Source organism: Podarcis erhardii (genome assembly GCF_964252035.2).
Source record: "Podarcis erhardii genome assembly, chromosome: 3".
NCBI lineage: Eukaryota > Metazoa > Chordata > Lepidosauria > Squamata > Lacertidae > Podarcis > Podarcis erhardii.
The window spans coordinates 108,319,375-108,342,640 of NC_138507.1; the positions used below are offsets into that span (position 1 = coordinate 108,319,375).

The following is a 23,266-nucleotide window of genomic DNA, read 5'->3' on the forward strand; positions in this document are numbered from 1 at the left end:
CCTATTTGGCGGATTAAATCTCATTTAGTTTAAAGTAAGAGAGCAATTGTTTTGGTGGAGTTTTTATGTTTGCTTATGGACAGAGACACCATGTATCAGATTTGTAGAGTTGGAAGGAACCACTGGGATCATCTAGTTCAATCCCCTGCAATGTGGAAATCTTTTGAAATACTTTATTGTCACTTGTACAACTTGTATACAGTGAGATTACACGAGCACCCTGCACTCAGCTCTTAAGTCTTAATTCCCCTCGTTTACTGATGCACACCCACCAAACCCAAAAGTCAGTTGCCCTGTTATCTTTTCTTTCAGCAGCCTAACAGCCCATGGATAGAAGCTGTTCTTTACCCTGTTGGTGCGACTAATTGTGCTTCTATATCTTCTGCCCAGGAGGACACCCAAAGTCTGTGGCTCCCTGTAGTCTCCCCCAACCAGTGGTCCTGTGACCAAGTATGTTATGCACAAGCTCAAGAACGGCTTACTCTTGGGTTTGATAGAAACGAGAGTGACTCATTACACACAACCTCAATGCAGGTGAAATGTCATAACTTCTGGAAGTTTTGTGGCATATGAAATTGGAGATAAAATTCTTGATCAAATATCAGGAAATATTTAATAAAGTACAATCTGGTAATTAAGGCAAAATGATATAATTTTACATCTAACAATTCAACGTACTACAATTTATTCAGCACTATGCAGACCTCATCTGGAGTCCCTTTGTACAGTTCTGGACACTGCACAAACTGGAAGGGTACAGTGGATAAGGCAGTACAGATTGCCAGTAGTATGGAAAGCAAGTTCAATGAGGATAGACTGAAGGAATTGGGTATGTTTAACTAGAGAAGAGAAAGGATGACGGTAGACACACAGAAGATATGTTCTCTGCTGCTCCAGTGGACAGGACTAGAGCTAGCAGGCTTAAGGTGCAAGCGGCAAACATTTTTATTGAACATCTTAAAAGAAACAGCTTGACAATGGAGCCATTTATTTATTTATAATGGACACAGAATTGAGGTGGGTGGTAGCTAGAGCGGGGTGCAAATCACCTCCTTCCTAATCATCAGTCAGATGTTTTGATGAGTGGAGAGGGGGTGATAAGTCTCTCCACCCAGCCAATTTGCACAAATCAGTTGTAGAAAGTGGGCATCTGTGTGCATATGGAATGGTCACGCCCACTACTGGCCTGCAGCCACTTGAATGCTGGTCAAGGCCTCAGGCCAAATAAAACTTAGCCCACCTGTTCTGTGAGTTGGAAGGAGCCTTGTAGTTCATCTACTTCAAGGCCCTGCTCAATGACTACTATAGCATAAAAGCTTAGAGAGAAAACACAAGTGTTAGCAGCAATTAACCTGCAACTTAACCTGTATCACTCCTTGAGTAACTTTATCCTTACATCGTTTCAGAGGTCTTTTAACAATGCACACACTTAATAGTACAAATGTTGCTTTCTTCTAAGCATGACATTTACAGTAAGACGATGTCTGGTTCATACAAAAAGGCCAGCGGATAAAAGCATGATACTTCAAAATGTGTCCAGAAGTGAAGGCAAGCTATGAGCTTAAAAGAAATTCCACTTGTTTTGGGATAGAGATATTTTAAAATTGTTGATCGTATCATCTTCTTCTTTGTCCTCTTCATTAAGTATCCATGCAGTTCCCACAACAGTAACTAAGTCTCTGCATTTGTTTTTCAAAAACACAAAACACTGTGGCATGTTTCTATACTTACCCCATTTAAAATCTGCTAAAATGTTTATAGGTACTTAAATCAGTCTTGCGAACAGCAAGTTAAGAAAGGACGTGTTCCAAAATTCCTTGCCTGATTAACTGCTCGCATTTCCAGCGTGGTAAAAAATGCTGTGGGGAAGCAAACAATTTTCAAAGCTGAGGCAAACATTTGCAATCTCTCATTGTCCCCTTTATAAAGCTAAAGCTGGTCTTATTTATGGTGTAGTTAAGGCAGTAACTCCTGATTCTACCTGTACTGTCTGTTTTTAAATGAAGTCCAATAATAGAATAACCCCAGCTATTTTAACCATAGCCACTGTAAATCCCATGTTCTGTGCATTGCTGTTATTAAGACTGTTTAGAAATATGAATGATTAAGCAGTAGATAAATGTCTTAAATAAACCAACATAATGAAATGCTTTTGAATCTTTCCAGATAGAAAGTACTAAAATGGCTCCAGCGTTTTCCTTCATGAAAATGAGTAGAATGACATGAAAGCTGACAAGCATAATGAGAGTGTGGAGGAACCATAGCACACACTTTGCATACAGAAGGTCACAAACAGACAGCTGCACCATCTCCTTGCTCCTTCCTTCCCCACCATGCCACTGGTTTCTTCATCAGCACTGCTGCGTCCTCCTCCCAATTTTCTTGCTGTGTGTGAGATTTCCCTCATTCATCAGCCTGTGGACTTTTATAGGACAAGAGGGGCAGGACAATAAAATAATCTCAAGGGCCCATGTAAACCTGGAGTTGGCTCTGGCTCAATCTCTGGGATCTCCTGTTAAAGTACTAGGCTAACTGTATCTAGGGCAACGTCCTGTGCCAGAAGCAGAGGAGAACCACTTCCATCTAGCTCCTTAAACAACAGGGAACCCAAATTGAGTTCTTGCTCTGTTTGCAGTCTCATCATAAATACCTGGCTGTTCTTCTTCAACAGAATTGTTGTGCCATCATCAATCTCAAATTCTCCATAATCTTTCAAACACCGAACCTGTAAAAAGAAATGAATAACCATCAAATTTAAAGTACTGTCAGAGAAGTCTGTGTTAAGGAAAAGTAGCTATATGTAGCAAACCTAGAAAGCATCTTAAAAAGCAGAGACATCACCTTGCTGACAAAGGTCTGTATAGTTAAAGCTATGGTTTTCCCAGTAGTGATGTATGGAAGTGAGAGCTGGACCATAAAGAAGGCTGATTGCCAAAGAATTGATGCTTTTGAATTCTGGTGCTGGGGGAGACTCTTGAGAGTCCCATGGACTGCAAGAAGATCAAACCTATCCACTCTTAAGGAAATCAGTGCTCACTGGAAGGACAGATCTTGAAGCTGGGGCTCCAGTACTTTGGCCACCTCATGAGAAGACTCCCTGGAAAAGACCCTGATGCTGGGAAAGATTGAGGGCACAAGGAAAGGGGATGACAGAGGACGAGATGGTTGGACAGTGTTCTCGAAGCTATGGACATGAGTTTGACCAAGCTGTGGGAGGCAGTGGAAGACAGGAGTGCCTGGCGTGCTCTGGTCCATGGGATCACGAAGAGTCAGACACGACTAAACAACAAAGCTATATGTAGACAAAAGGAGTCATACTTCCAATATATGAACACATCAGTAAGTTTCATTTAGCTTTTTATTACCCTGTTAAACAATAGTTATTATCTGTGATAATAAACTGCAACAATTCTGTGAAAAGGTGCTGATAACACCAAGGTTGCAGGTTCGAACACTATATGGGGCTGCTGCGTATTCCTGCATTGAGGGGTTGGACTAGATGATTCTCAGGGTCCCTTCCAACTCTACAATTCTGATTCCTCTGCCTGCAACAAACTGCTTCCAGTTTGAAACAAGGAACTGACTTCTTAGTACGTACATATGACTACACTGCCAATGACATCCAAATACAATAAGCCTTCCATAGTTCTAAATTTCACTTACTTCAATGTACAAACTTTTGGGGGGTTGAATGTCCTGTGTGAGGTCCAGCCCGTCTCCTCCTCCTAAAGATCTCATATAGGTAGCCAAAGATTTTTTATACTGGTTGAACCACACCACCTGGAATTATAAAAAAAGTTGGCTTAATTAATCCTGAAATACTAGTTTCAAACTGTCAAGCAAGAAATTACCTAAAGATTTAAAACAAAAGACATGGGGATATATGAGGAGTAATGTGTGAGTTCTGAAACTGCTTACTTCAATCTAGCCTCCTCTTTAGGGCATATAGTTCGAATCTGTTCAACTTCCAAAACATTTGGAAACCAAAGTAAAGCTGCTGATTGGCTGAAGCTGAGGAAGCCCTGTCAGACGTTTGGCTTCCAAAAATAGTTTGCAAACTGGAACACTCACTTCCAGGTTTGCAGTGTTCGGGAGCCAAAACATTTGAGACCTAAGCTGTTCGAACACCAAGGTATGACTGTACTCCTTTTTTGTCAATGTGCAACAGAAGAGTTATGAATTAGCAAGTAAGCAGTCCACAGTTAATATCTGACTGGGAGTGGGCTCTCCAAGATCTCAAGCAGATCTTTCCCAGCCCTACTATCAGATTAGTTTATTTGGCAAAGTTGGGGGCTGAACCTGACACTTTCTACATGCAAAGCATGCGTTCTGCCACTGTGCTGCAGCTTACATTAAATCGCAACAAGTGTCTATTTAAGTGTGCCTACATGGCTACGTTACTCAACATTTATTAATAATATACTTAATTAATTAAGTATATTATTAATAAATATTAATATTAATATTAACAACAACAACAATAATAGTATTTCCTTTATTTCGAGTACAATCATTGTCCTTTCAACCTACACATATAACAAATTGGCTTACTTCATCAGTCGACATGTGAAATCGGACAGCATTTGGCAGCACACTACCATATTCCCACCTAAGCGCCCGGATGCGAAGTAAGCGGTCATACCTGAGAAAACAAACATGGTAGCATAACAAAAGTATTCGTAATCAGAAATAGACATCATTTAATCTCTTAATGAATAATGAAGTGTTCTTAATCAGAATTTTATTTTAATCTGATAACTAACTCCTTAGCTAATTATGAAAAAATGAAGATTTTTGCTCTGGTTTTGCTAGGTTACATGGATAAGCCCAAACATGCAAATCCAGTGACTCTGGGAAATCCCTCTGAAATCTACCAGTTCCAGAAGTGAAGGAATAAAATCTTGGAATTGGAAACAATTTCTGAAATGCTTTTTATCTCATTTCCCTAGTCACAGATGACTGCAAGAAACTTACAGGTATGCAACAATACATCGGCGATTTCTCAGCAGAGAGCAGTGGCGAAACTTGATGGTTGGAATCAGCTCACTGTGTCCTGATTTAGCCTCATTTCTGATAATAGAAGGACAAGCTATATTACATACACTTTGAAAGCAAGAAACATAAAAGTACACATTGTGGTTAGGGGGACCACTTTAATTAGTGTGTATACCTAGCCCATCATGCAATGACTGCATTATTAGTTATTTTACTGTGTGCACGCTGCTCTTCTCCTAAAAGCAGCTCACAACAAATCAAATGAACATCAATAATTAACACATACAAATAATAATTATGAATGAGAATGTCAATAAGTAAATGCATTGTAAAAATACTTCAAGGACTGCTTCTCCCCATATGAACCAACCAGCACCCTGTAATCACCATCTGAGTCTGTTCTTTATGTGCCTCCTCCATGAGAGGTCCAGAGGGTGGCAACACGATAATGGACCTTTTCTGCAGTGTCTCCCTGTTTGTGGAATGCTCTGCTCAGGGAGGCTCCCCTGGCACCTTCATTACATATATCTAGCTGCCAGGCGAAAACATTTCTCTATAACCAGGCCTTTGACTGATTAACATTCTATGGACTTTTAAATGTGCTTGTGTGAAGGGGCTTATTGGTTTGTTTATCTTTTATTGTGTATTTTATGTTCTCATTTTGTGTTGTGAACTACTCTGTGATCTTTGGATGGACAAATTTACATATATACAAATTTAATAAAGTAAGTAAGTAAGTAAATAAGTAAATAAATAATCTTTATTCTGCACAGAAATCCCTTCCCTTTCAGTTTCTCTGTGATCTGCAAAGTACTGTATTTGGAAAGAGAACTTTGTGGTGCAGGGAATGACAGGGTTGGTCTCTTCTAGGTCTAAGCCCCACTATAAAGTTAAACAAGACTCAACCCAAGTCCTTGGGCACACACAATGGTCTTGGGGAATGGGGCATTTTTATTACTTCACAACAGGCTTTCAAGAAGCCATGTTGCTTCCTCCAATGGCTGGCAAAGAAAGGATTTGAAGGAGTGTTATCTCACCTCAACTTGTGGCTTAGGGAAGGCAGAAGCAGTCAAAATGTGATGTTATAATTCCTGCCTCTCTCTAAATCTCATTACAAAGTGAGGAAGATGGTACAGCAGGCTGTAGGTATCATCTTTTTTATATAAAATATTTTATTTTCGTTTAACAATATTCTTATACATTTAAATCATTTTCAGTTTTTTACATCTGAGATTATTTAAATCCCCAGACTTCCCACCACCACCCTCCCCTGGCTTCCAGTTTTTTCTGTTCATTCTACTGCATCTAATTACATTTTTCAAATTCATTTTGTATCCCCTTTTTTAACTTAAGTTATATTACATTATAAGTGTTATGACAATCCTGATAGTGTTTTTAGATATCTAGAGTGGTCTTTAAGATACTCTATAATTTTTTTCCACTCTTGTCTAATTTTTTTTATCATCTTGGTGTCTGATCTTCACGGTCATCTTTGCCATTTCGGCATAGTCCATCACACTGTACACTAGATTATGCTGCCACCAAAGTGAGAGACCAATTCCTTCCACTCTTCCACAGCATTTTCTGCATGCACCAGAGGATATGGGAGTAGAGAACAGTTACACAAGGCTGCCTACTAAACCAAGTCCAAGTCTGTTGACAGCCACAAAGTTACGTGGAAAACTCATGGTAGTTATAAAGTTGTTTCCATAATATTAAAAAGTCTTTTATTTCTCACTTCTGCAACTTATTTTTTAATTCTTTTAGCAGAGATTTTTTTTGGTCTGTTTTTCCTGAAATAACCTTACTTACACATCAGTTTGGTTATGTTCATATAATGCTTTCATCTCCTCAAGTACTTGTCTGATTCCATCCTCCTGCAACATGGAAAGTACCAATTTCATCAATAATTTGAAATTATTACTCTGCCTAATTCAAACAAAAAATGCAATAAATAAAAATGCACGCCTTTTTTCTTATGAAAATTGAAGTAGCCATCAACCACCACCACAGAAATATTTATATGCAACTCAACTGACAGGAGAAATGCACATATTTGCTAGCTTTAGCCAGCATATCACCAGTTGTAATATTTATTTAAAACATTGTAAAATAGGAAACATGTGCCAACTCTACACTCAAATATGCATACATATTTCTATCCTAATTCTATTCCTCTCTGTCCACTATCCAGAATTTGTTTTTATAAATATTCTGACATTTTCCCTTTGCTTCTTTTCGTTTTAAGCTGCTAGATGACTAAATATTTGTACAAGTGAGTGGTTCAGCATGATTACAAGCCTCATAGAAAATACTCAGCTGTAGGATGCAGGGCATTTTCTACAGAAGCTAAAGAAGAAAAGATGCGTACAATCTACATAGCTTGGACCACTCTTTCTCTCTCCAGGTGCATCAGTGAAACATTTATTGGTCAGATGTTCATCCAAGTCAACTGTGATGTACCTCAGTGCTGATTTTCAGCCGCAGTAGTCATTTAGATTTTCAGTCCAACTTTCCTCACCATATAGTTGTAAAGTTTGTGGATAAATGCTCACTAAGTAAACCCCAGCAAACTCAGCAAGCTTATTCCCAAGTGAACATGCATAGGATTTCAGTCTCAGGGTGACTAGCCAACCAGATAATTAATGGGAAGCCTGTCAGCTTCTTTTTTAACGGCTTTTATATTGTAGAACGTTATTTTATTAGACAGTCAGGTACTCCCAGATCCACTCACTCATAACATGAGGGGAGATGGCTACCTAGAGTTAAGTCGGCTAACTCTTCCTACTCTCCATCAAACCCTCTATCGAGGTGGGCTTTATGGCATTAACGCCAATCCAGTTCCCCATCCTCTTTGCTTTTAACAGCCAACATCATGAAGGAATAGCCTTGCCGAGCAATCCTAGCCATCCAATCATTTGTTTTGTTTGTTTCATAAAATTTATACACCGCTTGGTCGTAAAAATAAAATAAAATCGGGGGGAAATACATTAAAACATACAAGAAATTAGAATGCTAAAGCGGGGTAAAAGCCACAGCGCCATTCCTGAGTATCAGGGAAACCCAGTCAGATGGGCGGGGTAAAATTAATAAAATTATTATTAAGTAGGAATTCAGGGAAGGCTTGGTATCAAGAGGCAGGGAGTTCCGAAGGACCCCCGTCCGCTTCTCTCACAAAAGTCCCCTCAGGGCGGCTGGGCGGCCCTTCGGAGGAGGGCGAAGGGAAGGGAGGCCGCGCCGCCAAAGGCTCACATTGAAGGAAGGAAGCTGTCCGTCGCTGGCGCGGTGGAGCTCCCGGATGAGCTCGGTCGCTTTCTCGCAGAACATGGCCGCGGCCGGACTGCTCGGTTCCCCTCAGACGCGCAACGGCCTTCGCTCGGCGCGCACGGCAGCAAAACCCGCGCCACTGAACTCCTCGGCCAATAGGAAGGCGAGGCGAGGGAGAGAAGCACCGCCTCTTACGGTACGGGAAAAGGGAAGGGACAAACTTAGCTCTCCCTCGCAGCTGTTTCCTATAGCTCGCGGCGGGCGGTTGTCTGGAATTGCAATACAATACACGGAGAACGGTATCGGAACCTAGCCAGAGGGTTTGAAACCTCTGGAGTTGTGCATACGTTTGCACCGTTAGGGATTCAGCTGGCGTCAAGAGAGATCGTTGGGGATCTGAGTCAGGCAACCGAAGGTGTGAAACATTTCCATTGGGGAAATATCGTTTCCCACTTTCTTCCTGCGGCAGCTTTGCAGTGACATTCATTTCATGATTCAGCCGGTTTTGTTTCGTTTTGTAAAAAATCTCACATTGTAAGTCTTCTGTGAGATGATGATGATGATTTTTATTTAACCCACCTTTTCCTTCTTTTTAAAAGTCGGGAGGTGGGAACAGATCACCTTTGACCAGTTTACGAACATGTCGCTCCAGACAGTTTACACCCTACTGGGTTATGGCCAAAAGCAGGGCTCCTCAGCACAACCAGGGGGCCTCGCATCCAGCCTCCAGCACATCATCTCCTTCCCAGACTGAGCTTTTCATTTTGTAGATGTCTGGTGTCATCCATGGATTGCACACGGATCTGGTGCCATGTCTCTGAAAACCAGTGTAGCCGAGCACTTAAATGACTCAGGCCAGCTTGATGGGTTGCACATGGCTTGTGTCCATGGTGGAGACGAAGACAGGAGACTTACAGATAAAAATGAAAACTGATAAAAACATAGGAAAAACAATAATTGGAAAAACAAACACTGATAGAAATAAAACCATATACATATATAAAAGCTAGCAAAAGCGTACAAATAATTACAAAAAAACCCCAGTCAGTTCCCAAAAGCATGTTGGAACAAGAAAGTATTCACCTGGCAGCAGCAGGACAACAAGGAGACAGCCAGATACAAATATAGATGCAGACAAACACACTGGGATAGCTCAGTCAGCAGAGCATGAGACTCTTAATATCAAGGTCCTGGGTTTTCTTCAGGAACAAGTGAAGATCTACATTGGGAACAGGGGGGAATCAAATCAACTTTACCAGCTGTTGAAGTGGGAATCAAAAACCATTGCAGCAGGGAAGGAGCCTAAATTATGCTGTGCGGGTGCAGAGACCAGAGGGCAGCCTCCCTAGGTGTAGGAGGGCATTTCCTCCCTAGGGGTAGGAGGAGACCAGCAGTGCCTCTTATTTGTTGAGAGACTTGATGTAGAGGCAACACTGAAGTGGGGCCGCTGAGGTGGTGACAGATCCAGACGCCAAGGAGCATGTCACCCACAGCCACTGCTGCTGTAGCAGCCACAGTGGTAAGCAATGTATCCCTCAGAGGCTGGATCTGCTGCTGCTGCGGATCCTGCTGCCTGTGGCGGTCACTTCACCTTGTCATACGTGAGCCAGTCCTGCTGAGTGCTGTGCAAAAAGCAAAAGCCCTTGAATGCAGGTTAAAGAGCATTTAATAACAGGAACACAGGAATCATGCTGCTGGAATTTTGGAGGCAACTTAGCTATTGCTAGAGATTTGGAAAATATGACCTTGCATTCAAGTTTTTATAAAGAGCATCTGTCCGCAGCATGTTTTCAGAGTGTAGCCTCTAACATGTAGATGACTGACTACAGGTCCAAAAAATAAATATAATAATATATAATAATATAATATAATAATATATAATATAATAAATATAATATAATAATATATAATATAATATAATAATATATAATATAATAATATATAATATAATATAATAATATATAATATAATAATATATAATAATATATAATAATATATAATATAATATAATATAATATAATATAATATAATATAATATAATATAATATAATATAATATAATATAATATAATATAATATAATATAAATACCGCAATGTCGGGTGGGAAGCCTAGAGTTCAGCCTGCCAGCTTGTGACTTCGCGGTTGCCCTCATTCAAAATGGCCGGGGCAGAGTGGGGCGGGGAAGAGGAAAAGGCGTTTGCAAACACTGTACTGTACTCAGATATGTCTGAGGGCATCCGACGACGCGGGAGCCATATTTTTTGTGAGCAAAACAATACCATGTTTTTAAATAAAAGCGAGGGCAGGAGGCAGTCACGTTTGCCCTTCCCTGTGACGTAACCGCGTAGGGAGGTCAGGTGGGCCGAGGCCGCCTCTGATTGGTGGCGCCGGAGAGGCGCCGCTAGTCTTTCGGTTGCTGGGCTGTGGTTGGCATAATGTAGGGGAAGCCAGCGTCGGTTTCGGGACGGAGGCGTCTTCCCTCGAGCGGCTTGAGCTGGCACCGCCCGCGCGTTTCGCACCGCCGGCATGAGAAAGCGGAACGAGTCCGTCACCTTGGAGCATGAGCGCTTCGCCGCCTCCGCTCCGGCAGCGGCTGCCGCGTCTTCCTCCTCCTGCTCCTCCCAGCAGCCGGATAAGGGCTTCAGCTTGAGACCCAGCCTGCGCCTGCCTGGCAGCTCCCGGCCCGCCGCCGACTCTGGCATGAAGCGAACGCTCGGCAGGTGAGGCGACCCCCCCCCACCGGCCCCCGTCGCTATGGCAACCCCTCCATCTTCTCTTCAACCGCCAGCCCGGCCTCGGCCTTCCCCGTTTCCATGGCAACGGGCGGCCCGCTCGACGTCGCCGAGCCTTCTGACCCTTTCAACCGCCGCCTCTTCTCTCCCCCCCCCAAGAAAAACCCTCACACGGGGGCCTGACATTACTCTGGCAACCCTCCCGAGCCCCGCCGCCAGCCGCCATAGCCCCGAGCGATTCATACTGGAATGCCCTTGGCTGTTTTCTTCTCCGTCCGCCTTTTTGTTCTAGCTTACGGGAGTGGGGGGGGGGGAGGTGGCGAAGGCGGCCCTTGCGACGGAATGAGCCCCTGCCTGAAGGGGCTGTCTGGTTTGCTCGTGAAAGGGTCGGAGGCCTTTGCTGCTGGGTGTTCCCTCCCCTATTGCTGCAATGGGTTCACCGAGTGCGGCTGCAGGCCAAGAAGAGGAGGGTGTGTTAGAGCCGGACGGCGATTCAGGTTTGCGGAGGATGGATGTTTTCGTGGGGTGGGGGTGGTGGGGTTCGCTATGGCTTTGAAAAACAGAGCTCGGAGATGTTTTAGTCGACCTCGAATGGTGTTTGTCTTTAGTTATAAGCATTTTGCTTTGCTGCAAAATGGGTTATCGGTTACAAACCTTTTATGAATGAACTACTGTATCTTCACCCCCCCCCGAAAAATATTGAAAACTATGTGCCCTTGACCCAATGGTAGGATAGAGGGAGGTTTTCCTTTCTCCCTCCCCCTCCTCCTTGCATCCTGACTCAGCTTGTCAACAACACATATTTTAAAACGCACACAATCGTTATTCTTTTCCCGTTCTGTATTTTAAATTGCAAGGCGTTAGAGAATAGTAAATGATGGGGGTGAGGGTGGTCAGAGACTGATGAATGAGTGGCGTACCAGTCAGCTAGCAGCAGAGGAAGAGATTAAATGAGAAAATGCTTGCCTTTTATACTGCTGGAAAGGGACTTTGCCTTTGTACACATTAACAGTTTAAAAGACAATACAGTGGTACCTCGGGTTACATACGCATCAGGTTACAGGCACTTCAGGTTATAGACTCCACTGACCCAGAAATATTACCTCGGGTTAAGAACTTTGCTTTAGGATGAGAACAGAAATTGTGCTCTGGCGGTGCAGCAGCGGGAGGCCCCATTAGCTAAAGTGGTGCTTCAGGTTAAGAACAGTTTCAGGTTAAGAATGGACCTCCAGAACGAATTAAGTTCTTAACCCGAGGTACCACTGTTTATATAATCTGTGCTTCTCCTCTTTGTCACCTTTATTAAAGGGGTGGAGGTGCTGGAGGTCAGCACACTATGAGACCTTCATATTAATCCCATGCATGTTTATTTGGTAGAAAGTCTTATTGTGGTTAGGAGGGACAAGGGACTAGGGATTGCCAATCAGACAAGTGCTAGTAGATAAATAGGTACCGCTCCTGCTGGAAGGTAAACGGCATTTCCGTGTGCTGCTCTGGTTCTCCAGAAGTGGCTTAGTCATGCTGGCCACATGACCCGGAAGCTGTACGCCGGCTCCCTTGGCCAATAAAGCGAGATGAGCGCTGCAATCCCAGAGACGTCTGCGACTGGACGTAATGGTCAGGGGTCCCTTTACCTTTACCTTATTGTGGTTGCTGGGACTTGCTGCAAGTAATTAGGCATGGTGAATTCACAGCTGTGATCACTGACCTTCCAAGCCTTCAAATCTCAAGTAACCATTAATCAATAATCTCTGACGGTAGATTTAAAGTAGAAAAGATTAATTAAATCTCAAATAAATATAAAATGTAAGGTGTCCTCTGAGCATGCCCTATTTTAGTTTCAGTCCTCAGCGGAATCTCTGGCGCCACCAGAGTGTACATTAGTTTGAAGATGTTGCCTCACAGACCCCATGGATGGGAGTAGTTGTAGTTAAATAATATAGCTGTCTCCACAATCCTGTTTATTCTGCATCCCACACACTCCCACTGCTGTTTGGGAAGTGGTGTACACACATTAGCCACAATCCACATCTATTCTGTTGTTTCTTATGTAAAACTATGTTTTGAGTTATTTTCTCTCAAACCAGCTTTGATCTGGATTGAGAAAAATAATGATCTAGCTATGTTTTATGTTGCTAATGTGTACAAAGCCAAAGCCCCTGTTCAGCATCATATTAGCAAATGTTTTCTCATTTCATCTTTTCCTCTGCAGCTAGTTGACTAGTCCTCTCTACACTGTCATCCGTTTTTGACCACCTCTTCCCTGCAATTTATACACACTGCAATTTATAAGTGCTCTAGAACTTGGTGGTGATTATCTTTGTTTTTAATTCTCATAGCAACCTGTGAACAAGGTTAGTCTAAGGATTGGTCAGGCCATGTAGCAAACTTCAGAGTTTAGCAAGGAATGAGCCTGGGTGCCTGCATGTCAGATCCATCACTTCATCACAATTGATCTCTATCAAATAAATGTGTGTGGGGAAATCCAAGAATTTCTCTCACAAAGATCACTTCTCAACAAATGAAATTATCACTCAATAAGCACTTGAAGAACATAGGGTGCAATCCACTGCATGTTTACTTGGAAGTAAGCAGCACTGAGTTCAACAGAACCTACTTCTCAGTCACATAGGATTACAAACCTCATACATGTACAAAAGAGTCATAATCTGTAGAGGAGTCGTTTTTCTGGGATCCACCAGTGGCAGGTGCACAATATGTGGTGATGCACAGAAGGGCCTAATCTGTTGGTACCCTGATTGTGGAGTGTCTTTCCAGTGAAATAATTCCTGGTGCCAACACATTAACATTTTTCTACCTACTAAAGAGTCTCATGTTTGCATTTGTAGGTCATTAGAGTGTGTGTTGGATGGACAGGTTAAGCTTTAATTTTGTATTTTTAGCATTTCTTGTGGTTGTGTTGATTTGTAGTTTTTATTATTTTAATTTGTAGTTTTTATTATTTTAAATTGGTCTTGTGAATGTTCTTACCCTTTCATCATTTTTGATGAAGCATGGGTTAAAAGTGCCTTTAATAACTGACAATTTCAGAGCTGTTTCAGGACAATTCTCTCAGGCTTCTTTTACTTTTATCAAGTTGTCCTAAGGTTTCTTTGCTTCTGGTATGAATGTAATTCATTATGCTGTTGTAAATTTTCTGTTTCAATTCCTCTTTGAGTTCAGGCATTGTTAACAATGAGTACTTAAAGCAGAAACACCATAAATATTTCATTTATTTAAAATATTTATAATATTACCTTTGCTAAATAAAAACAAGATTTAAATATTCCCTCAAAGTTTTCCCTTTCTGGATTTTTAATTTTGAGACCAGTTTATTTCAACTTGATTTTGAAATTGTTTGGTGAACCTTTCCTGCTTCTATAAATTGGTTCACAGGCTTATGTGTAATCCTGAAAAGTGAATATAGTTTTGCCTCACTTACTCCATGGAAGACATCTTGGAGCTTTCCCTGTGCAATAAGATAGTATTCTTTAAAATGAGTGGAGGTTCAACCATTTTTAAAATCTAGATATATATAAATTGCTTTATCAGAGTCAATCCATTAGTCCACCAATGTCTGCTCTTAAAAGCAGTGTCAGAATTCTCTTTCAGAGATGCTTTCTGTGGAACTTTAACAGGAAATGGAATCTGGGCTTTAAAATGTTTGTGAAGCATGTGCTTCACATGCTTCTGCAAATCAGTAAAGTCTTGGGAGAGTTTTCTACTGGAGATGTAAATTGTTTTGGTTATTTTACATTCCCTTTGTACCATTGAGTTTTCTATACCTTATTTGCCAATCAACCTTGTTAAACTATCTTACTTTTGAGTCTCATTATCTCAGTCTGACACTGATCAGAGTTTGGCATCAGTATAAATAATGGGGTGGTTTGGATGTAATGCTAAACCATAGTTTAGTGTTACGAGAAAAAGCCACAAAGAGCCTTAGACTTGTTTGCTCTTTCCTCTTCCTCTGGTGTATCTATGAGGATGACATCCTACAACCTCTGTGTTATTTGAACCCGAATAAACTGGTTCAAAAAGCTAGCACCAAACTGTAATTTATGAAGCTTGCGTATTTCAACCTGCCATAGTTAAAATTAGCCACCATTTAGGGTTTGGGCAACACACTGAACTGCTGGTTAATCTAAAAAGGAAGCAGAAGCTTCTGATCTTGAAACCATACTGGAGGAGGAGAAGAGAGTACTGTCCCAAGACTCATTGAAGCTTGTTCTCTGAACGCAAAACCATTATTTAGTTTTGTGTAGACACAGCCATTAAGTAGCTTGAATTGTCTCTGCACTTAGCCTTCTATAGCTTACTTGTGTGTACTTTTTCATTGTCTGACAGTGAAGTACAGAGGGCATTTAAAAAAAATACATATGTGATCTTTAGTGGAAAACTTTCCTAAGAAGTCCAGTACTCATATCATAGCTGAACCTGCTGCTGGAAAAACAAATGTATAAACAAATGCATGCGTAGTGTTAGGATTACTGAATGAATGACTTTGAAATCAACCACAGTAATGATCTGGCACAGTATTTGAAACTTGATTTTTACAAGATATAAAAGTCCTTCAGTATGCTGCTGCTGTTTGCCCTCAAGCCTTTCCACCTCCTCTTCGTAGGCTACTTGTTAACTGCATATTTTTCTAATAAACTTGGGCTTTCCTGTGCTTCTGTGAGGACTATTTCTCTGTGTCCCCCCGCCTTGCTGTAATGTAGGAGAGGAGGAAAATGTGTTTGGTACTGAGGACCATATCTGGAATAATATACTATGTAGGGCACAGCTTTGTATGCATTACTTGTAGCTAACTTCTGCAATTTACAAAAATCTTATCAACTTGATGATGACAAACTACAATTGGCAGAGGTGTTGCTTCTTACAATATTTTATTTAGATATTTTCCTTATATGAGAAACTTGAGCCAGCCTTTTGAAAAATCAGCAGGCTCTTAAATCATTAGCTACAAAAACCATGGACTTTTAATCATTCCAGTTGCCTTAATATCCTTTAGTATGTTTTTCTGTCACATTTTTTATTTCCCAGTCATGAAGACTGGATTCTTACTATGAAATCAGTAAAATACATTCTACAAGGTCCTTTGTATCATGTAGATGCATCAGTTATGTATGTAGCTTGTTTTTTGTCATGTCTTTTGTTTACTTTGTCGTCCAAAAATATACTGTTAACGTGTTCATGTAGCTGGCAATACAGCTTGATCAGCTTTATAGTTCAGAGTGAAATAAAGGAAGCAAATTTTATATGCTTGAGATGAGGTTACAGTAAGCCCTATTTATTTTATTACTTTAGGGGGTCAAAATAAAACTTGTTTCGATTATATAGATGGAGTTTTTCCCCCCAACTGACACTGTGAGGGTGTGTATATATCTGTTTTTCAATACTTCTTTGTTTCTATGTATCAGCAGGCTTTCTTATAGCGTTTTGTATTCTGAGTGTTCCTTTTTTTACTACGTTTCTTGACCACACATGAACATGTTGTGCACTGTGTCTGGAAGTGGGGGTTTTTCCTCCAAAATCTCTGTGTTACTTATAGGACATTATCATCATCATCCTAAAAAAAATCAAGCTTTTAAATGATATTGTTGCAGTTAAGATACTGATTGCCAAGGGAACTTCATGAGCATTCCTAGCTAGGCAAATGAAAGGGCCATCGCGCTCCTATCCTCTGCAATCCAAACTTAATCTCCTACTTTCTAAAATGGTTCGGTCTGTCTTAGTCATAAATTCTTTCAAATCCTTCTTTGAAATTTACCTTTATCTGCAAAGCCTTTTCATAACCCTTATTCCCCCCCCCTCCCCCAAATGAAACCCAAGTATGTCTAACTTCATCTACATCTATTTATGTTTTACTACCCTGGCCTCTCATTCTCCTCTCTTTGTTTTTCCCTTGGGAGTTCCTTGAGAGGCCCTACTTTTTGCTTATGTTGTTCTGTAAATTGTCGTCTGTAGCAATAACACTAATATTTTTGTTTACATGCAGTTAAGAAATGCCCAAACGTTACTTTGTTTTATTATTTCTACCTGGTTTACATGCAATTAAGAAAATCTAGATGCTAAGTCTTCATTTTGCACTGTTTTGACTTGTGGACACACAAAGACGAGACAACAAAGTCCTTTGGCCGCTGAAGATGAGCCAAAAGGAAAAATAAATCTTAAACTATTCCCTACAGTCTCTGTTTCTCCATTCCCAAAGTGTCATAGTTGCTACCACCATTGGGAGTAATTATTCAGTGTTTGTGCAAAGGGCTTTAAATAGCTAAAGCAATTGTTGTTTGGAACAGAGACAATAGGTGTCTTGCAGGGCAGCATGTTTTGCATGCAGGAGTTCGCAGGTTCAGTCACTAGTATCAAGGCTGATGGAAACACTTATCTGAGACCCCAGAGAGCCACTTCCAGTTAGGCAGATGATACTGAGCTAATCATCAGTAACAGATGCACAAAAGCACAGGGGAGCCCAATTCCTCCTTCACTTATGATCTTTTAGCAGCAAAAGTGGGCCAACTACAGTCCCCAAAGGGACCTTTGGGGTCGGAAATTGGATTTTAAGGGTGCATACCCTGTTTGGGCCAGAAAGTGGTAATGGGGGAGTCAGCTGTTCTTCATCAAAGCCCACTTTGGCATCTCAGATGCATTTTGGTAATGCGTAAAGGTAAAGAGACCCCTGACCATTAGATCCAGCCACGGACGACTCTGGGGTTGCGGTTCTCATCTTGCTTTATTGGCCGAGGGAGCCGGCGTACAGCTTCTATGTCATGTGGCCAGCATGACTAAGCCGCTTCTGGTGAACCAGAACAGCGCACAAAAACACCATTTACCTTCCCGCAGGAGTGGTACCTATTTATCTACTTGCACTTTGACGTGCTTTCGAACTGCTAGGTTGGCAGGAGCTGGGACCGAGCAACAGGAGCTCACCCCATGGGTCCCCCCCCCATTGCTTGGAGCCAATTCTTAGGTTCCTCTGGGGCCAAAGCTTAGGCAGAGAACTGTTAAAATGGCTGGCACCCTTTCTCTTTTAGGTCATACTGACTAATATAGGTGTTTGTGGACTAGTATGTGTTACAGGCTGGTTTGCTCTAAATGTGTCCTTTAGGTCTTACGTTCTCTGTGGTTTTGGCAGATTGGCATGCCTGACTGCTGATCTATAAGAGATGGCTTATCTGTCTGGCACAAGACCAAGGTTTAGGTCTGAGTCACAAGGCAAAAGGTTGATTATTAGCTATGAAATAAGATTCAAATCATAATTGGGAGTGGGTGTTAAATACTAGAAGGTAATGATAGTTGATGAAGCTGTAGGATGAGTCAGTCAAAGTCTAGGACTAAGTAACCTGGAAACTGGGGTCAGAGGGAGGTGTACAACAGACAGTCTGGTTCATCTTGGGCTAGAGTCCAATGACAAATAGAAATTAATATGAATACACAACCAGGTCCTTTTATATAATTGCCTATGGTGCTCTGGTTCTTGTCTCACCTCTTTATTACTTCATGGAGCCAGTGGAAGATTGTGAGAGATCAGGGTGATGGTGATGGCTGGCTTAGGTTAGGCAGTTCTCATCTCAGTAGTGAGAAATCTTTTTGCCACCATTTGGGTTGTGCCCTCAGAAAAGAAACAAATAATAATTGAATAGGAATAGTGTATGTTTGTGTGTGTAGTTGTGATGCTGCAGACCATGTGCTTAACACGCTATTTAAAATTCTGCCTGATCTGAATATATACATATAAAGTTGATTTATACTGCCTTCCATTCCGTAACACTATGTTCTCTCTGGCAGCAGTTCTCGCAATATGGAAACACTTAACTGGAAAAGCAAGTGAGAGTCTGTATACAAAGGAGTTTGCTCTGCACTGCTGAGCTATGACTTTAAGCATAGTTTAAGGGTAAAATGCTGTGTTGTAAACTAATCGTGAGTACGAACTCCTGGTTTATTCAGAATCTGTATACTGAATTTACTTTGCTATTAACAATGCCTAATAGATTTGACATTCAGTAGTCTCTTAGGACGAGTAATTCACCTGTGTTTGTGTGCAAGAGAGAATCTTCATTATATGAATTAATTGCTCTAAAATGTACAGCAGGTGTGGTGGGGGACCAATGTATTTCCTCAGTTATGGACTACATGAGAGTCAATAAACTGAAACTCAATTCAGCTAAGACTGAGACACTGTTAGTGGGTGGTTTCCGAGACTGGGTGGATGGGAGGTAGACTCATGGTACCATAGATCTGTAGAATTGGAATGGTCCCTGAGGGTCATCTAGTTCAACCCCCCTACCATGCAGGAATCTCAACTAAAGCATCCATGACAGATGGCCATCCAGCTTCTGCTTAAAAACCTCCAAGGAAGGATAGACTACAACTTCCTGAGGGAGTCCGTTTCAGTGTTAAACAGCTCTTACGGTCAGAAAGTTCTTCCTGATGTTTAGTCAGTATCTCCTTTCTTGTAAACTTGAAGCCATTGGTTTGGGTCCTACCCTCCAGTTCCCTGTTCTTGATGGCGTTACAGTCGTTCTGAAAGAGCAGATGCATAGCTTAGAGGTACTCCTGGAGCCATCCCTGTTGCTTGAGGCTCAGGTGCTCTCTGTGCCTTGGTGTTCCTTTCATCAGTTTTAGCTGGTGGTCCAGCTACATCCCTGTCTGGACAGGGATAGCCTGACTTCTGTTTATGCTCTGTAACCTTTAGGTCGGATTACTGCAATAACTTACATAAGGTGATGCCTTTGAACGCGATTTGCAAACTGCAGTTGGTGCAGAATTTGGTGGGCGGGTTGCTCACCAGGGCAAGATGGTCAGAGCACATAACACCAATCCTAGCCTGACTACATTGGCTACCATTTAGTTTCTGGGCCCAATTTAATGTGCTGATTTTGACCTATAAAGCCTCATGTGGTTCAGGACCCCAATACCTCAAAGACTGCCTTTCCCCATATGAACTGACCCAGGCTTGCAGTCATCATCTGAGGTCCTTCTTTGTGTGCCCCTTTGAGAGGTTTGGAGGGTGGCAACACAAGAAAATGCCTTTTCTGTGGTGGCTCCTCTCTTGTGAAATGCTTTCTCGAAGGAGGCTTACCTGGCACCATCATGACATAGCTTTAGGCATCAGGAAAAAGCATTTATTTCTATCCAGTGCCTTGGCTCTTAATTATCTGTAGCATCCTTGTGTGGGTGGGATGTTTTAATCCTGTCTTTTAAAAATAGGATTATCTTTTAGATTTTTCTTTGGGTTTTTTTTTATGCTGGTGTTAATGTATGTGTGTGTTATGTATTGTAAGTTACTTTGAGTTACCTTAGTAAAAAAGTGACCAATAAATATAGTTTATAGAGACTAAAGGTAACATAGTCATAAGATGTAATTGCAGAAGAACCCCAAATCCTGCTAAGTCAGTATTTTTTACAACCGGCAAGCTGCAACAATAAGGGAAGTATAGCATGTGCATTATAGATTGCATTCTTAGTGGACACATTAACTTTTACAGTAGGTTGAAAAATATTTCAAAGGTTGAATTACTGAGGAGAAGCCTTTTTGCCCCTATTTACACATTTTTGCATTAAATTGAAAGTTCTCTTTATCTTGAGCCTCTATTGCAGAAGCAGCTCGTAAACGAAAACCTATATCTAGCTGCTTTTGTACTTCAGCAGAAATTTCTGCAAATACTTAATAGAAGCATGAGCCCTTATCTGCAAACTACTTGAGCAACAAAGCTGCACTGGTAGTCATATGACTGTGACTGGTTTCTCTTCCTGTTTTTCCCCATTCTCCTCCTTTGTGAATTATTCCAATTGTTACATAGAATGCAATTGTTAAAAAAAACCCAAGCTAACTTTTCAGTAAGTGAATTTGTCTCATGACTGTGCTCTTAATAATTTAGCTTGGGCAAATCTAAAATAAGCTGGGTTTTAAAACTTTTTCCAACTGTTGCACAATTAGAAAAGGAACTGTTTGCTCTATTGCAGTATTTTTCTCCAGGGGAAAATTGATTAACATCTGATGCCCTCTTCTGTTTAAAAAGAAGTTCTATGAAAGAGACTTCAGTCATATTCCCTGTTCATGCCAATAATAATAATAATAATAATACCCAGCAACATCATAGTAGTGGTTCTGTTTATTGATGAACAATGATACTGAATCTGTCCTGGATCCATTTTTAAACAGGTACTGCCCTGGTAATTTGGTAAATATGTTGCATTAATGGTTACTGCTTGCAATAATTAGATGAGGCAGCCCAGAAAAAAGTTTCTGTGGGTGAATGGAAGAAGGTGCCAGAGCATCTGCTTACTCATGAGTAGTCCAACCTGCAATTAAAGTAAATGGACTGCAGCTGGGGAAGGTTTGGGTTATATAAAGGAATTTTGGAAGGGGGAGGGGAAGAGAAGCCTGGAAGGTTGTTTTTTAAGAAAGCAGAAGTCTGGTGAGGAAGGTAATCCAAATCTTTAGGAATACAGTACATGAACTGGTGGGGAGGGTTACGTTGTTCTATCTTCCATGCTCTCCTTTCATGATGAGGCTAGGTGCCTCTACCTGCTAATAAGATAACAATTACCCAGTGGTGGTCTCCTTGAAAATCAGAAGCTGTCAGATCCTGCCTCTCAGGGGATTGTGCCCCTGAAAGTGTGTCCGTTTCGCTATAACCTTCCTTTGGAGGAGCTAAAAATTCCATGTTTAAGATGGTATTATTGTAGGTTTTAGGAATTACTGTTTATAAATACAGTTTGAATGCTTTTGAAATTCAACAAGGAATATAATATTTGAGCTATATCTTTCTTTTCCTTCAAGGAGTTGAAGGTGACGTACCGGTATATAGTTCTCCCACACCCACCAATTCATTGTGCCAGCAACCCAGCTGATGAGTGGCGGAGTTCCCCTGCCCCTGCTCCTTCCTAGAAACAGGCACATGCAGGCCAGTGCAAAATTTAACCTCACCCACCAGGTTTTGTCTGAGAAACGGGCCTTTTGTGGTGCCCACAGCAGTTGCTTAGATCTCCAAATGGGCTCCTGGACCCAAAAACAGTTGGGAACCCCTGTGCTTTTCTATAGAGGAATTGTCCCAAAAACAAAGCGCAAGAATCCACACCCCAAAACCCATTACCTTCCCAGTAATTCATGATTGCATGTTTATATTCTAATGCCTCCTACTGTAATTTATTGTTCTGTTTCCAAAACACAGTGCCAAATTGGAAATGGTCTCATATAGGATAAACTTGCCTTAAGACCCAAGTATCAAGAATCTAGATTTTCATCTGGTTGTATGACACCAGGGATCAAATAGGCAACTTCATATACCAACCACAATGAGTGGAATGTACTAAACCACCCAAGTCCTGCAGGTAGGAGTTGGACTTAGTAAAATGCTAGTTCCTTAAATGCTTGGTTCCACAAGAATCTCTAGAGTTAATGAGCTGTGTGGTATCTGCTAGGGATCAGTTCACCATTTAACAAGAGTTTTTGTCAGGTTTGCCCATCCTTGCAGGTGAGCAAAACTGGTCAGTCCTGTCATTTATTATGGGCTTGATGGTTCTTGAGCTCCTCCACATGCTTGCCATAGTTTAGAAGTAGAATCAGAATGTGTGGTGCATGTAAGGCACTCATGGGCAACCTCGGCTCTGGGGGCCACCTGTAACCCGCCAAGCCTCTCTGTCTGATTCTTGGGACTTGGCCCTCACCAGCCCTGCTTTGCCACCCTCCTTGAATGGCTGGAATATGTCCTTGAACTAGAACAATGCTTGTGATTGCCTGGATGGACAATAGAAAAGGGTGTGTGCAGAAATGAGCTTACTGTACAAAGATAAATTTACATTGGTTCCTCTGGCCGCACCTAGCATTGGCATGTCATCTCCTGACAATTGCCTGGAAGAGAATGCAGCTCTCGGCTGAAAAAAGATTCCCCACCTGTGATATAAGGGGGACAAGCATACCTGTATTAGAGGATATCAAATGGGTTTAAGACTGCTTTTTAGCAACAAACCTGCACTTCAGTTCTGATGATGCTTTTCTGTGTATTTTCTACCTGCCTGAACATTCCCCTTTCTGATATTTTACAAAATACTAAAATACTTGTGTTACTGTTACATGTTCTCCGGCAGAAAAACATGGCACAGATGTTGCAGGCCTGCAGCAGCTTCCTCACCCTCCATGTCTCTTAGTCCTAGGCGCACTGAGACACAGTACTCTGGGCCTCTCCCTTAAACACCTTCAGATGCCTCTGGCTGCGAGGTCTGTTTGCAAGCTCACAGAAGCTTCAATGAACTAAGTTAGGCT

General features: G+C 41.5%; 2 protein-coding genes across 5 annotated transcripts in view; one reads left to right on the top strand and one right to left on the bottom strand.

The window, feature by feature from the left end:
• Positions 1-587: 587 nt before the first annotated feature.
• Positions 588-8,977, bottom strand: GINS1 (GINS complex subunit 1). 2 transcript variants are annotated; one of them, XM_081855065.1, is made up of 7 exons: positions 8,842-8,977; positions 6,808-6,872; positions 4,975-5,070; positions 4,552-4,642; positions 3,664-3,780; positions 2,651-2,725; positions 588-1,859 (listed from the first exon to the last, which is right to left on the bottom strand). In XM_081855065.1, the coding sequence occupies exons 1-7, from the start codon at positions 8,902-8,904 to the stop codon at positions 1,791-1,793; spliced, it is 576 nt and encodes a 191-aa protein (XP_081711191.1). In that variant the 5' UTR covers positions 8,905-8,977; the 3' UTR covers positions 588-1,790. The 2 variants fall into 2 exon arrangements, with proteins under 2 accessions (XP_081711191.1, XP_081711190.1); XM_081855064.1 differs by lacking the exon at positions 8,842-8,977 and adding an exon at positions 8,248-8,451.
• A 96-nt stretch (positions 8,978-9,073) lies between these two features.
• Positions 9,074-23,266, top strand: part of ABHD12 (abhydrolase domain containing 12, lysophospholipase) — a gene marked incomplete at its 5' end in the record, with an annotated part of 34,181 nt that continues 19,988 nt past the window's right edge. Inside the window, 2 exons of one of the 3 annotated variants that reach the window (XM_081854877.1) lie at positions 9,074-9,195; positions 10,816-10,983. In XM_081854877.1, the coding sequence (XP_081711003.1) occupies positions 9,074-9,195; positions 10,816-10,983 (290 nt within the window). Of the gene's footprint in view, positions 9,196-10,406; positions 10,984-11,097; positions 11,493-23,266 lie in introns of those variants that run through there. The other 2 variants (XM_081854879.1, XM_081854878.1) reach the window with 2 other exon arrangements.

What these genes read in the sequence shown, in the direction of transcription:
- GINS1 (XM_081855064.1), bottom strand. Translation starts at nt 8,322, where the DNA reads ATGTTCTGCGAGAAAGCGACCGAGCTCATCCGGGAGCTCCACCGCGCC. An exon ending in CCAAAAGTTTGTACATTGAA is followed by an intron (nt 2,726 to 3,663) that starts GTAAGTGAAATT and finishes TTCTTTTTACAG; the next exon opens with GTTCGGTGTTTGAAAGATTA. An exon ending in TGTTGAAGAAGAACAGCCAG is followed by an intron (nt 1,860 to 2,650) that starts GTATTTATGATG and finishes GCTTCCCCACAG; the next exon opens with CATTTTTTACCACGCTGGAA.